This window comes from Hyperolius riggenbachi, chromosome 9 (assembly GCF_040937935.1).
Source record: "Hyperolius riggenbachi isolate aHypRig1 chromosome 9, aHypRig1.pri, whole genome shotgun sequence".
In the NCBI taxonomy this organism is placed as follows: Eukaryota; Metazoa; Chordata; class Amphibia; order Anura; family Hyperoliidae; genus Hyperolius; species Hyperolius riggenbachi.
Window position 1 is genome coordinate 262,599,941 of NC_090654.1, and position 15,350 is coordinate 262,615,290.

The following is a 15,350-nucleotide window of genomic DNA, read 5'->3' on the forward strand; positions in this document are numbered from 1 at the left end:
CCCTGGTGTCAGTCGTGGCACCTGAAAATGAAAATACTCACCTGGCAGGTGTCTGCTCTCTCAGCCTCCAGTGTCACTCCCCGATCTTCATTAGAGCAACTCCGGATGCAAATCTCCTGCAGGGCTACAGGAAAATGGTGGCCACAGCCCTGGACTGGAGACATATATAGACACCAGTGCTGGGCTTCGGACGCCATTTTCCTGTAGCCCTTGTACCTTACTCCTGCTGCCCTCTGTAGAACTGGTGAGCTGTGGGTGGTGAACTGACATGGTGTCTGTTGGACCCCACAATGCCAGTTTACCAACTGGAAGCACTGAATCTGGCCTTGCATTGGCAGGCTGGATGAAATGTGGAAAAGGGCCGGGTATGGCCCATGGGCCGTAGTTTGCCCACCCCTGGTCCAGAGGAATTCATATAAGCGTAAACCATTTATTTCATAAAAAATATAAAAGTAGTGCACTCACACTTTACTCTCTGCTGCAGAGTGATGCCTCTGCATGTCAACCGTTGACACACATGGTGTTACTAACGCTGCCATTCAGCTGCATTTAAATTGCACCCAAATTACACTCATGGACGGCAGACAGGATGCTGAACCGCCTGACAAACTCGCAGTTCAGCCTCCCATCTGAAAGAGACCTGAACCAATAATAATAAACAGCTTTTGGACCTCAGCCTTGCCGCATGGAGAGCAGTAATGTCCTATTTCTGCGTTCGGAGGTACACTTTAAAGTGAATCTGAGGTGAAAATAAACTGATTGGATGAACAATTGCATTTATCCCCCTACTCCTAAAAATGACTTTCTTTTAGACATCCCATGGTTTTGTTTTATATTTAAAAAAATAGTTTTAATGTTTTGTTGTCTCTGCTCAATGGCAGCCTATTAAGTGTCCCAGAGTTAAAATATAGGAACAATTGACCTTTTTCTATTCCCACCCCCCCCCCCTCCCTGCCCTCAGAAGTTGTATTCTGTCAGGAAAACTTTTAGGGCTGTAATTGGCTTATCAGTGAGGTTTACTATATTCCAGACAAGGTACCGGCAAGACAGAAACTGTCACTTGCAAGCCTGAAAATTGACTCTTTCAGGCAGCAAAATAAAACAAATACTAAAACAGCCTGGTTATTAAAGGACCACTCCAGTGAAAAAAGAAAGCAGCTAAAATCTGACAGAATTGACAGGTTTTGGACCAGTCCATCTCCTCATGGGGGATTCTCAGGATTTTCTTTGATTTTTCAAACACCTTTTTTGAATGGCAGTTTAACTGCCAAAATAGGAAGATACCAGCCAGCCTCCCTACTCAGGTGCACACTATTTTGGCATTTAGACTTAGCAACTGCCGTTCAGAAAAAGCTAAATACGGTAGATTCAGAGAATCCCCTATGGGGAAATGGACTGGCCCAAAACCTATCGGTTTTGTTAGATTTTAACTGCTTAGTTATTTCGCGATAGTGGTCCTTTAAAGGTTTTGGGCCAGTCCACCTCCTCGTGGGGGATTCTCAGGGTTTTCTTTTTTTTTTTTTTCAACAGCATTTCCTGAGCAGCAGTTGCTAAATCTAACTGACAAAATAGTGTGCAAGTGAGTAGGGAGGCTGGCTGATATCTTACTATTTTGGCAGTTAAACTGCTGTTCAGGAAATGCGGTTGAAAGCAAAGAAAATGCCCTGAGAATCCCCTATGAGGAGATGGACTGGCCCAAAATCTGTCGGTTCTGTCAGATTTTAACTGCTTATTTGTTTTGCAATAGTGGTCCTTTAATATGTCTTGCAGTGTACTTGCATGTTTATCTCATCCTGCCACATGTCGCCTCCGGTGCACTTTAAGTCTTTCTGATACTCAGATGTAGTCGTGACTGAAGAATCCCAACCACACTGACAGTTAACAGAAAGAGGCGGCCATTAAACCAGGGAAGCACTTACATTGCTTAGTAGAGAGATGCACCCAGTGATGATGGACTTTCTAAAGCCCCCCCCCAGCAATGCAGAATGTGATATTTATCTGAGGACGAGGCTTCCTGCAGCACAAACTGACCTACTTCTGTTTGCAGGCTATGAAACATATTCCAGATTAATGAGTTTGCGGGGAAGAATCTGGGAATAACAGCAAGGATATAAATTAATCTCTTGTCAGTGGATGAAGACTTCAGTGCAGTGCAGATGAGTGGACTGGCAGGGAGATTAATGGTTATCAGTGTCAGGAGAAGCCAGGGGCAGCGGAGCGTGCGGGAGGAATACAGCATTGTTACACATTCTGCGTGACTACATGTGCCGTGAAATCTCCGGGGCTCTCCTGTCACCATCCTGTCTGCAGCAGGCAAAGATCTTCCATAAGTTTACTGACACTCTGGTACAACAATGCAAACATGTCACTGACAACAGAAATGGAGCCTCGGGTGGCAAATACTCAAAGTAAACCTGAGATGAGTGGAAAAAGCGGGGTAGGGTTGATTTGTGACAAACTCCCGCTGGCAAGCAGGAGGAGCGATCTGATTCGACAGCCAATAAGTGTAATCGCGCTTCCATGACCAGGAGTGTTCTGCATATGCGCAGTTACAGGTTTATATGAACTGCACATGCACAGAACGCTCCTGGCTTCGGGAGCACGATTGAGGAGGAGAGCGGCCAGGGCAGCACATGCTCAGTATCCTACAACTCAGTCAGTTACAGACTTTATCCCATTAGCAGCTTCAATAGAGTCCTCTCATTTGAGATAAGTGCACTGCTTTTGACTTTAATCAGCAGAACTCATTGTGCTGTAAATTGTTGGAATGCTTTGATCTCTCTCTCTCTGCTAGCAGAAAATACAGAAACTGAAAGCAGACGTCCTCTGTTATTGTCTCACACTGCCCCCTAGTGACAAGTATACATATTACAGCAGTACTAATAAGAAACAAGATAAATGTAACAAATAATAAATAAACAAATGTGTTAAAATAAATTGGCCTGGAGCACTTGCAAGCCTCTAAATAAATTGGCGGCTAAACGGTTTATGAAGATGACTGCAGCACTGCAGAGCAGACCAGGAGGACACTGAGGATGCTGACAGACTACAGTGGGCTGGAAGAAGCTCCAGGTAAGTACAAATCCTCTTGTTCCCCCTCTTCTTAGGTAACCTTTTTAGAGGCTGCCTTTAGTGAAAACTGTATGCCAAAATTATGAAAAAGTTTATCAGTTATGATGAAAGTTAGACTTATTTGTGTGACTGTGGTTTCCTGCAGCTGTGCACCAATCCAAAGAAGCCTACCTTCTGCAGAGTAGCGCAGTGCAGTGGTTTATTATTTACCTCCTCCAGTACTGATTCGGGTATCCTCTAATCTTCCTGGCAGACACAGGCTTTGTGCTGCATACCTCTGGCTCCCAATACATGTCACATGATCAGGAGGTATGGAAGCACAGAGCGGGCAGCTGCTGGGAAGAACAGAAGACATGACACAGCCGTACTGGAGCAGGTAAATATTACACTGATCAGCTGCACTACTATGTGGGGAGATAGGTGTGTGTGTTTTACTAGCCACATGGAGGGGGGATTTGGATCATGCTAATTTTACAGAGGGGGTCCCATGGGTTGCTGCACCCAGGCTCAAAATGACCATGTTTCAACCAGAAACACTGTCATCTGGATAGAAAGGCGGTGTACTGTTGAGCTACAGTGATGCACATTTGGCCTGCATTTGGCCCGCGGGCCTTGTGTTTGACACTTGTGCTCTAGATAGTTCAGAGGCTACTCAGATCCTAATGGTGCCCACTGTCCCTGCACTGAGCTCCTCTATATCGCCATACCTATATGACAAGAGATTGTCAGCAATACAGTACTTATTATTCTTGCCCTGTTGTGTACGAACGCATCTGGACTGTGCATGCGCAAGTAAGGTCCCCATGCATGTCCACTAGAAACAAGCCACCCGTGCATTGCTTTCTTCATCTGCGCAAGAGCACTTGGTTCTACTGGGCATGCATGGACCTTACTAGTGCATGGCCAACATGGATGCTCCGTACAGGCCAGAAGAAGAGGGTCCTGTGGAGGAACAGTGGTCTGGAAGCGGATCTGGACAGATTCTGGACCATCCAGAGGGTTCTCACCACTGAAGTAATTTTCCAGATTTCAACCCCCCTCAACCCCTGTCATAGGTTTGCTTTCATACCATGGTATAACTTTTTTCCAAGGCTATCTAGAGTTAAACATTCGGTTTGATGAGTACTTGTTCTCTATTCTCCAGAGTGTGCAGACAAGGCTGGGGAAGATGAACCATATGGTGCTTGTTATGACTGAGGAGATGCAAACCAAGCTGTCACATAAGCCGCTACATTATTATTATTAAAGTTTCTTTAGTTATATACTTCGTGGCAGATATGTTATGTAACACCAATTAGCTGATAACTGAACATACACAATGTTATACTCTTAAGGTCCGCCCGGCAGATCGCTCAGAAACAGCCTTATCAGTCTGCAGACAGACTGTACACATGCCGGACTGTCTGCTGAAAACCCGCCCAGCGGGAGGTGACGACAGACCCGTCGTTGCCTGCAGTCCGGCGTGTGTACGGACCTTTAATATAATAGCAACCAGTGAGTTTGATTTACTGGGCTTATCTCAAGCTGGTCATCTGTGTAGAGCATTCAGGATCTGCCACATTTATTAGGGAGTTCTGCTGTTGGAGGGCGGAAAGTTTTCAACCTCGGCTTGCGTCATATTGGGCTGTGGTGGGATCGTTGAAAGATGTGGGAATTACTACTTATGAATCTGCAGTAGCAAGCATGCTGTCTAATGTCATGGTTGGTTACGTTATTTTATGGTTAGTTTGTTTGTCAGTTCAGGACCACGGCAGCAAAACAAAAATAAACAGTTAAAATGTGACAGAACTGACAGGTTTTCTCCTCATGTGGGATTCTCAGGGTTTTCTTTGTTGTAAAAAGCATTTCCTGAAGGGCAGTAGCTAAGTCTGTGCTAAGTGATTAGGGAGGCTGGCTGGTATCATACTATTTTGGCAGTTATGGCAGAAATGCTTTTGAACACAAAGAAAACCCTAATTCCCTGAGAATCACCCATGAAGAGATGGACTAGTCCAAAACCTGTCGGTTATGACAGATTTAAAGTGGTCAATTTTATCACTGGAGTGGTCCTTTAAGACCTGTAATGTATGATTATTGTTTAGCAAATCACCATGGGGGAACATTAGACGATATTGTGGGGCAGCTCTCCACATGCTAAATTGTGTTCACACACCTGAAACAAGCATGCAGCTAATACAGTCAGACTTTGATGAAACCTGAAGTGAGAGGCATATGGAGGCTGCCATATTTACTAGCTGTTCAACGTGTTGTTGCCTGGCAGCCCTGCTGATCTCTTTGGCTGTAGTAGTGGCTGAATCACACACCTAAAACAAGCATGCAGCTAATCCAGTCTGACTTCAGTCAGAGCAACTGATCTGCATGCTTGTTCAGGGTCTCTAGACCTAACTGTATTAACCCCCTTGCCGTTCCAATTCTGGCGGCAAGGGGGCAGCGCAACACTTTTTTTTTAAATTTTTATTTTTTTTAAACCATGTAGCGAGCCCAGGGCTGGCTACATGATAGCCGCTGACAAGCGGCATCCCCCTATCCACTCTGATCGCCTTCGGCAGAACGGCCATGGCGACCGGGCGGGATGACGTCACCGACGTCATGGACGTCGGGACGTCAGAGGGAATCCCGATTCACCCCTCAGCACTGCCTGGCACTGATTGGCCAGGCTGCACAAGGGGTCTGGAGAGGGGGGGGGCGGAGCGGCGGGTAGCGGCGAATCGGTGGCGAGCGGCGGCGTTTAGAAACTGCGCACAGCTAGCAAAGTGCTAGCTGCTTGCAGTAAAATAAAAAAAAATTGAAAATCGGCCCGGCGGGGCCGGAGAAATCCTTCTGCGCAGGTTGCCCCGAGCTGAGCTCGGGATAACCGGCAAGAAGGTTAAAGAGCAGAGAAGCAACAGGGCAGCCAGGCAATGTGCATTGTTTAAAGTAAACCTGAGATGAAGGGAAAAGTTGGCTTTTACTTACCTGGGTCCCTCGGTGTCCTTCTTGTCCCCTCCTTTGTTCCTATGTCAGCCCTGTTAAAGGGTATTGTGCATATGTGGCCTCAGTCATACACCTCCTCAGTCGCACTCCCATAGCCATAAGCATTCTGTGCATGTACAGTTGGTTAAGACTTATAACTGCGGAGGCGTAAAATGCACCTGGCTACTGGAGCACGATCAAGAAGGTGGGTGGCCAGGACCGCGCACTAACCTGCGACCCGGCTGGGGACTGACAGTGGAGCAGGAGAGGGGACTGGGGGACGTCACAGACTATTGTGGGGCTGGATGAAGCCCCAGGTGTGTAAAAGCCAACTTTATCCTTTGTCTCAGCTTTACTTTAACTCCTTAACATCCGCCTCATGCCAAAGGGTGTGAGCGGAGTGGCAGCCTCAGGACTGCCTAATACCGATCGGTGTGCAATCCCATGGGCGTGTTTTGCTGGGGATAGCGTGTGCTCATGCGCGCGCATCCCCGCTTGAATGACGGAGCTCTGCTCTGTGATCAGTCTCCCAGCGGCGATCGCCGCTAAGGACTGTTAGACGGCGAAACCGCCATCTATTTACACCATACAGCGCTGTCGTAGATCACACACATATGACACGGCTGTCTCCTCTGGAGGCAGGGAAGCGATCCGCTGTCAAAGGCTAAAGCCTATGACAGACGATCGCGCTGATTGGCTGGCGGCGGGAGGGAGGGCGAGATGATTCGAAAAAAAAAATAGGCATTTTTATTAAAAAACAAATAAAATAATAAATAAACATCCCAGCAGGGATCACAGCCCACCAACAGAAATCTCTGTTGGTGGGCAGAAAAGGGGGGGGGGAATCACTTGTGTGCTGAGTTGTGCAGCCCTGCAGCGAGGCCTTAAAGCTGCAGTGGCCGTAATTGTAAAAAAAACTGTCCGGTCACTAGGGGGAATAAGCCCAGGGTCCTCAAGTAGCCCAGGGTCCTCAAGCTGAAACAAAAAGTAAAAACAGGAGTAGCAGGCATGTATATGAAGTAGTTCTCATGCCCACCGCTCTTCCTGTTCTCCTCCTTCCCCCTCCTTTCTTGTGCAAATGCCTCCCACAGCCACTGTTCGGCTGGGTTGGGCATTACGGCTTAGGCGCTGGCCTGCCTGAGTGCATCCTGAATCGGGTGCCCACGGCCGGGAGCAATCTGCACATGCGCACGGCATCGTTATGACATCATGCGCAGATTACTCCTGGCCGCGGGCATGCAACAGGGATGTGCACAGCCGGGCCAGCGCCTGCGCATTACCTGGCTGACCGGGAAGTAGCTGCGGCGGGCATTTTCGCAAGTAAGGAGAGGGACGGAGGGAAAGGGGGGGGGGGGGGGGGGGTTGAGTGGTGGGCAAGAGGACTACTTTATATACATGCCTGCCTCACCTGTTTTTACTTTTTGTTTCAGCTCTAATATATCCTTTAAATGGAAAGAAATAGGTCAGCCTCCATGTTCTTACAACTTCAAGTGTGCTTTAAAGAGGAACTCCAGTGAAAATAATGTAATAAAAAAATGCTTAATTTGTACAATAATTATGCATAAATGATTTAGTCAGTGTTTGCCCGTTGTAATATCTTTCCTCTCTCTGATTTACATTCTGACATTTATCACATGGTGACATTTTTACTGCTGGCAGGTGATGTCACTGGAAGGAGATGCTGCTTTTTGGCAGTTGAAAACAGCTGTTATTTCCCATAATGCAGCAAGGCACCCACAGCGTGATGTCAGGTATCCGCTACTGATTGGGATGAAGTTCAATTCTTGGTTACGGTTTCTCTTTAACCATAAGCATAGCTGTAAGAAACTTCTTACAAAATATAGTTATATCTTCTAGAAACAAAGATAGACTTTCAGCTTACAGTTCAGTCTGTTCCTTCCCTGAGGGTTACCTGTGTGTCTCCATTCCTGCAGTCACTTATCACTGTCAGCCCTCCTGGCAGCTTATCCCCTGCCTGGCGCTCTGAGTGGAGAGGAGATTTCTGTGCACAGATGTGAGCGGAATCGTTTTGGACAGTGGAAGTGTCGGGACTCTGAGAGCTCAGCTGACTTATGAATTATTCCTTAGTTGTAATCAGGTCAGGATAGAGTTGTGCAAGATTTATCTATACAAGATAACCCAGTTGACTAGAGGAGGCTTCCGCGTGACGGAGGCTGTGTGATCACCTCAGCTTTGCTGCAAAGATGATTTCTTCACAGTGCCCTAGAAAAGATCTATATTGTTTTAAAGCTAACTATTACTAATGGATGGTACTGGAAACATTGTGAGCACCTCTTTCGCCACCTTGTGGGGATTCTCAGCATGGCCTTTATTCCTTATAAAGACACTCCTTGAAAAAAAGATCTATAAAAAAAAGATGCTGGCTGGCCCCCTGCTCGCTGCACACTTTTTTGGCAGTTGGACAGAGCAACTGCCATTCACGAAGTGCTTTTGAAAATAAAGAAAACCCTGAGAATCCCCCATGAGAAGGGCTACACCAAAACCTGTCAGATCTGTCAGATTTCTACTACTTACTGTAAGTGATAGTAACAAGGGAAAAAAGTACTTTAGGGTTCATTTTACTCTGGAACAAACTTTCTTATATGTATAGGTTTATATATATTTTACATTTTATGATTTTCGCAACAGTGGTCCTTTAAGGCCCCGTTCACACTTGCGTTTTGCCATGCAAATGGACCGGATCCTGATCGGATCCTGATCGGATCAGGACCTGATCCGGATCGGAACCGTACGGTTCCGATCCGGATTAGGTCTGTTTGCATCAGGCTGCCATCCGGATCCGTGGGCAAAAAATAGCGAAATTTTAAGAAAAAAATGTTGGGGTCAGCAGAAGGTGCACCTGGTGCACCTGTAGAATCAGGTTCCTCTGCTGTAGGCCTCACCTCCACCTCCGACATTCTGCCAAACAGCTCCAGCACGTCTGTCACTGCTGCTCCACTCCAGACATGCTTGGCCCATGTGTCCCCATCCGAAATGGCCGCTTGGATACGCATAGGAAGTGGGGTAGAACGTCAGGTTTTTGTAGGCAGTGTGTTCTGTCCCTTCCGTTCCCCATTGGTTTCTGTGTTCCGGATGGTGCTGTCAGGCTCAGGTCCGGCTCCGGTCCGGGTACGTGGGCCAGGAGATCCGGACCCAAAAAATAGCGCATGTTGGAAAATTGTCCGGAGTCTGGTCCGGCTCCGTACTGTACGGAACGTACGTATGTGAACGTCCGCATAGACTTTACATTGCTATGCGGAACATACGTTCCGTTTGTACAGTATGCGGTCCGGATCAGATCCGGAAAATCCGGATAGCGAACGCTAATGTGAACCGGGCCTAAGTCATAACTCATCAAAATATGTCAGAATAAAAGCCTGGTAGACATTCTGCATATGAATATAAGACTGGAACACAAAATTGTTGAATTAATTAAATTGATGAATAAACTGAAACATTATTTAACTGTACAAAAAGGCAGGCAGAGAATAGTCAAATACCAGGCAGAGGTTAGTGCAGGCAGAAAGTAGTAAAAAGCCAGGCAGAGGTCTGTGCAGGCAGCAGGCAGAGAATAGTCAAAATCCAGGCAGAGGTTAGTGCAGGCAGAAAGTAGTAAAAAGCCAGGTAGAGGCCTGTGCAGGCAGCAGGCAGAGAGTAGTCAAAATCTAGGCGGTTTTGGCCCAGCCCGGGTTTACCGCTCCTAGCACAAATATCTCAGCTTGAGCTCATTTCGGGATTACTGCCGGGGGGGGGGGGGGGGGGGGGGGAGGGAATAAGGTTATTATGCTGTCTGCTTTAACCAGAAGTCTCTAGCAACCTGAAAAAAAAACCCTGGCCTTGCAGGTTGCATACATCTACTTTTACACTTCTGTATACAGTAATAAACCTCTGTAACATTAAGATAAGTATGTCCTTTGTCTTAATTTGTTTTAATTACTGTATTTTAACATGGTAAGGATACAGTGTAGATTATAGTACTGCTTTTTAGCTAGGCCCTTTTGTTTAGAGAATAACTGTTAGCACCAAAAATGAAATTTAAATCTCTATTGCAATGTTTTATTTACTTTTTAAGGGAGCCAAAAAGGCAATGCAGAAGTTAAAAATCAATCTAATTTTTTTACTATGTAGCCTTTTCCCCAGGACGCAAAGCCGCATAACAGATACTGCTGAGCATGCCTATGTCTGCCCGACCCCCCTCTCCCCCCCAGGACCAGGTGCCGATATATTCTCACCCCAAACAGCTGACACGGAGAGAGCACGGGAGTGGAGTACATCTACACACTTCCAGCGCCGCCACCGCAGAGCAGACGCCGCCGAGTCACATGTGAGAGAATCACGAGCAGGAGAGAGATGCACGGCGGCGGCTGCTCTGCGGTGGCGGCGCTGGAAGTGTGTAGATGTACTCTGCTCCCGCTCTCTCTCCGTGTCAGCTGTTTGGGGTGAGAATATATCGGCACCTGGTCCTGGGGGGGAGAGGGGTGTCGGGCAGACATGGGCATGCTCTGCATGCTCAGCAGTATCTGTTATGCGGCTTTGCGTCCTGGGGAAAAGGCTACATAGTAAAAAAAATTAGATTGATTTTTAACTTCTGCATTGCCTTTTTGGCTCCCTTAAAAAGTAAATAAAACATTGCAATAGAGATTTAAATTTCATTTTTGGGGCTAACAGTTACTCTTTAACATTGACTCTCAAGCAGCCAGAAACTACATCCGGCATCAGCCAATCCCCGTTGGTGCCAGATAATGGGGGTCTTATGCTGGGCATACACGGCTCGACGCTACCTTATCAATCGAGCCGCTGATGGCTCGATTGATAATATCCGACGTGTCCGATCACCGCGGGGATCGATTCCACGCTCGATACCTGCGGGCGGACAATAGCGGCGATTCGAGTGGACGATAAGAAGCGCCGGCAAGCACGAGCGGGAATCGATTCGGGTGCACGAGCGGACGAGCGGGAGTCGATCCGGCGGCTAATCGGCCCGTGTATGCCCAGCATTACTGTATTTGTAGCCATTGCATTTGATGGGAGAGACTCCCAAGCAAGCAAAACCAGCACATGCCTTGTTTGAGAAACAGGATGGAAGTCCTGTGATTAGAGGTTGATGCAATTAAACAGAAAACACTCAGGTTGTCCATACTGATTAGATGAAGCTTACACTGATAACAGATGTGTGCCTGCGTTTACATTGCAAATTCAACAATTCATGAATGCTAACCGGCCTACAGATCCCTACACTGCGTTCTTCTGTCAGGTGGGATGGCCTTTAGTTATGTGGGATCAACCTGTAGGATTGCATCTATAACTAGACCTCTAGCAGTGCGGAGGAAAGCCATTAATTAGGTCTCTTTGGAATTGTACAAAACCCTTATTTATGTGTTTACAGTTTGACAGTGAGAATCTGTAGAGTCTTCCCTCTTTAGAATATACTACCAGCAACCGTTTGCAGAGGTTTGTGCACAGGATCCTGTTACATGAACCTCGTGTTTATTGTGTCCTCCATCTGTTGCCTTGTGACAGACTATGCTTTGGCCATAGATATGGGGTGCCTAGGAGGACACGATGAAGACGTGCTTCATGTGGCCAGATCATGGGGAGGTGAGTTGTATTCTAATCATCATAGAGATAGGGCCCCTAGGAGGACAGGATGAAGATGTGCTGCGTGTGGCCAGATCATGGGGAGGTGAGTTGTATTCGGCTCATCATAGAGATAGGGCGCCTAGGAGAACAGGATGAAGATGTGCTGCGTATGGCCAGATCATGGGGAGGTGAGTTGTATTCGGCTCATCATAGAGATAGGGTGTTTAGGAGGACACGATGAAGACGTGCTGCGTGTGGCTAGATCCTGGGGTGGTGCATTGTATTCGGCTCACCATAGAGATGAGGTGCTTAGGAGGACACGATGAAGACGTGCTGCACGTAGCCAGATCATGGGGAGGTGAGTTGTATTCGGCTCATCATAGAGATGGGGTGCCTAGGAGGACATGATGAAGATGTGCTGCGTGTGGCCAGATCATGGGGAGGTGAGTTGTATTCGGCTCATCATAGAGATAGGGTGTTTAGGAGGACACGATGAAGACATGCTGCATGTGGCCAGATCTTTGGGAGGAGAGTTATATTTGGCTCAGCTGTGCTCTCTGCAATTCCCCGAGAACCCCCCCCCCCCCCCCCCCCCGACGTTTTTTCCAACCCTAGCCCGTGGTTACTGCATGCAGTAAGTAAACGTAACCCAGAGCCTCTCTGCTGGGGAGGTTAATCTGCATGAAATTGCATACACAATTTGCATAGTACTGTGTGAACTCTCTGAATAATTTGCAATAACAATGACCATCTTTACAAGAGACCAAAGATGTCTTTAGACATGAGTAGGAAATGCTCAGATCTTGCCAAAAGTAAATTATTTTAGCATATTCTGGTTTCTACAATACACTGAACAAAATCTTACACATTTGTCCAACGTTACCTTTATTTACTTTACTAGTATTAATGGAAATGTTTCTTTTTTTGTGCTTTTAGATTACACAAACTCCAGGAACATTTTGCTGGACAATGAGGAATCTTTCTACACATCTCTGAAGTCCGATGAAGGTTATGTGTCGAAGACAGATTCGGCCTACTTTACAGGGATTGCGAAGAAGTTTGACGGCAGCAGAAGCCCAGATGAGGAGGACTTTGTCTCAGGTAGTCATTCTCCTGCAGATATGCCAATGATGGAGTCGCGTGGCTTGCTGAGCTCAGATTCAGGAATTGAGATGACACCTGCAGAAAGCAGGGACGTGAACAAAACGTTGTCAGACCCCATGGAGGACGATAAATTAGAAGCCTGCAAGTACATGGACATCAGCAGGTCTCCAGACACGAGACCTAAGGAGTCAAGCCCTGTAGATTATGTCTCTACGTCTAAGCACCAGGAAGGTGGAGATTTTTCATATTCTTCCTATATGGCAGAACCAGAAGATGCTGGTTTATATACCCACACGGCAACGGTGACTTCTAAGATGTCCCCAGTGAAAATTACCCTTACCGGGTCAGAATCTGTGGAAAGAGACATTATTGAAAGCCGTATTTTGGATGTATCAGAACCAGGCTTAAAACCAAGTGGTGACTGTGTTCCAACAGTAACAGTATCGGAACCAGAGGATGATAGTCCTGAGTCTCTTACACCACCATCTACTCATGGAGGTAAGTGGCAGTGTCTGTGTGTCCCTTGCAGCTGTCAAAGATGAACTTAAAGGGTATCTGAAGCGACATTCCAGATTCATCCCCTTGAATAGGTGGCCGGAGCCTCACCCCCCCCCCCAGTATAGGTAGCCACAGTTTCCCGCTAGTATTGGTAGCCAAAGTCACCCCTAAGTATAGGCCACCGGATTCTCTAAGTATAGGTAGCCAGATTCCTTCCCCAGTATAGGTAGCTATATTACCCCCTACAGTGTTCTCCCCAGAATTTGTTTCCAGCCGGGTGGCATGAAATAGTAGCCGGGTGGCATGAAAAAGTAGCCGGGTGGGGCGAGATGAAAATGCAGGACAACTCTGCTTACAGCATAGGAGGAGGTGAAGAGGTAAGCCGATGACAGCCGGGTGGTCACCAAATCTAGCCGGGTGGAGCACCCGGCTAAAAGAGCCCGGGGAGAACACTGCCCTAGGATTTGTAGCCAGGTCACTCCTTATCAGAAGCCTTCTTTTGGTTAGCTAAAACCTTTTGTGTGTGTGTGTGTGGGGGGGGGGGGGGGGGGGGGGGGGTTCCATTTACTTTTCAGGAAACTGGACTGAATTGGACTAGCTGTTTTTAACACTTGCTGTTCTGAAAAACAGAAAGGGACTTAAAGGGAGCTGAGAACCTAGCTAACATACCTGTAACAAAATATATAAAACAAAACTTCCCTTATATATTTTGTTACGTAGGTGCTTGGGTCCCTTTAAAGGACAACTGAAGTGAGAAGACTATGGAGGCTGCCATATGTCTTTCCTTTGAAACAATACCAGTTGCCTGGCAGCCCTGCTGATATATTTGGCTGCAGTATTGTCTGAATAACACCAGAAACAAGCATATGGCTAATCTTATCAGATCTGACAATAAGGTCAGAAACGCCTCATCTGCTGCATGCTTATTCAGGGTCTATGGCTAAAAGTATTAGAGGCAGAGATCAGCAGGATAGCCAAGAAACTGGTATCGTTTAAAGGGAAATAAATATGGCAGCCTCCATATCCCCCTCGCTACAGTTGTCCTTTAAGACAATTTCTTAGTAGGGCTAGTACTTCATGTACCTTTTGTTTATCTTTTGTCACATGTCAATTCAGGTGTACATTAATACGAAACAGGTTTGGTCATCTCCAGTTGATGCAATAGGTCTCAGAAGGAATTTTTGTTTGCAAAATTACAGTTTATATATTTGCCTCTGTCTTCAGCCAAAGCGGGTAAGTCAGTGACTAGGAAAGCTGTGGGCAGGTCACTCTCACCTGTCAGCCTCACATTAATTTAATGCAAGCTTCTGAATTCTGGATATACAGCAAAGTCCCTGGTATCCGGCACTGGCGGGGATTGCCAAATGGCGGATACATGTGCTTGCCACTTGTGGAACAAGTGGCTGAAATAGTGGCAACTCCCCCCTGAAATACTTACCAAGGCTGCAGCCATGCCTGACAATCTCCCTCTATCTCCCCGCAGGCTCCCAGCGGCTTTCTGGCTTCCCCAGTGCAGGGAGGCCAGAGTGTCAGCTGACCCGCTTCGGGTCATGTGACACTCCGGCTGCCGCTAGGAAGCCACTAGGAGCCCGTGGGGAGATAGAGGGAGGTTGCTAACCATCGCTGGATGCTTGGTAAGTATTTCAGCCAGCACAAACAAAAAGCTTTCCAACAGAGGTCCCCGTTATCCCTCAGGCATGCCAGTTAGTTGAGACTTCCAGTTGCCTGATTTCCAGATAACGGGGACTTTGCTGTATTGTTATTCTCATTCATTGACAAACCCGGCTCGTGCCTGATGTGTCTGTGTACAGCCCAGCAATCCTGCATTTCCTGCGTGCCGCGGATGAGCTGTCTGGCATCAGCACCAGTTGCATTGACTTCCATGGATATAATACCCTTGAGCTTAGCTCTGTGTCACGGCTGTCGACAGGATGGATGGGCAAAATGATAATAATGACCAGCCAATTCCTCAGTAATGCAATCACACCACAGCTAACGTATAAGTCAATATAAATGCCAGAAGCTAAATGAGCCATCCGACTTACCATAAATAGATTTCAGCTAAATGAGAATTACTGCTGCAGAACTTAAAGTGACTATATAATGATTCTGTTTATCTTTTGTTTTGTTTTCTTTATTACATC

The 15,350-nt window shown here is 46.9% G+C and overlaps 1 protein-coding gene across 1 annotated transcript in view; it reads left to right on the top strand.

The window, feature by feature from the left end:
• The window catches only part of RTN1 (reticulon 1), a 283,915-nt gene that overhangs the window by 118,065 nt on the left and 150,500 nt on the right, over nucleotides 1–15,350 (top strand). The window contains exon 2 of the mRNA XM_068254434.1: nucleotides 12,541–13,206. Coding sequence (XP_068110535.1) covers nucleotides 12,541–13,206 — 666 coding nt within the window. The remainder of the gene's footprint in view (nucleotides 1–12,540; nucleotides 13,207–15,350) is intronic.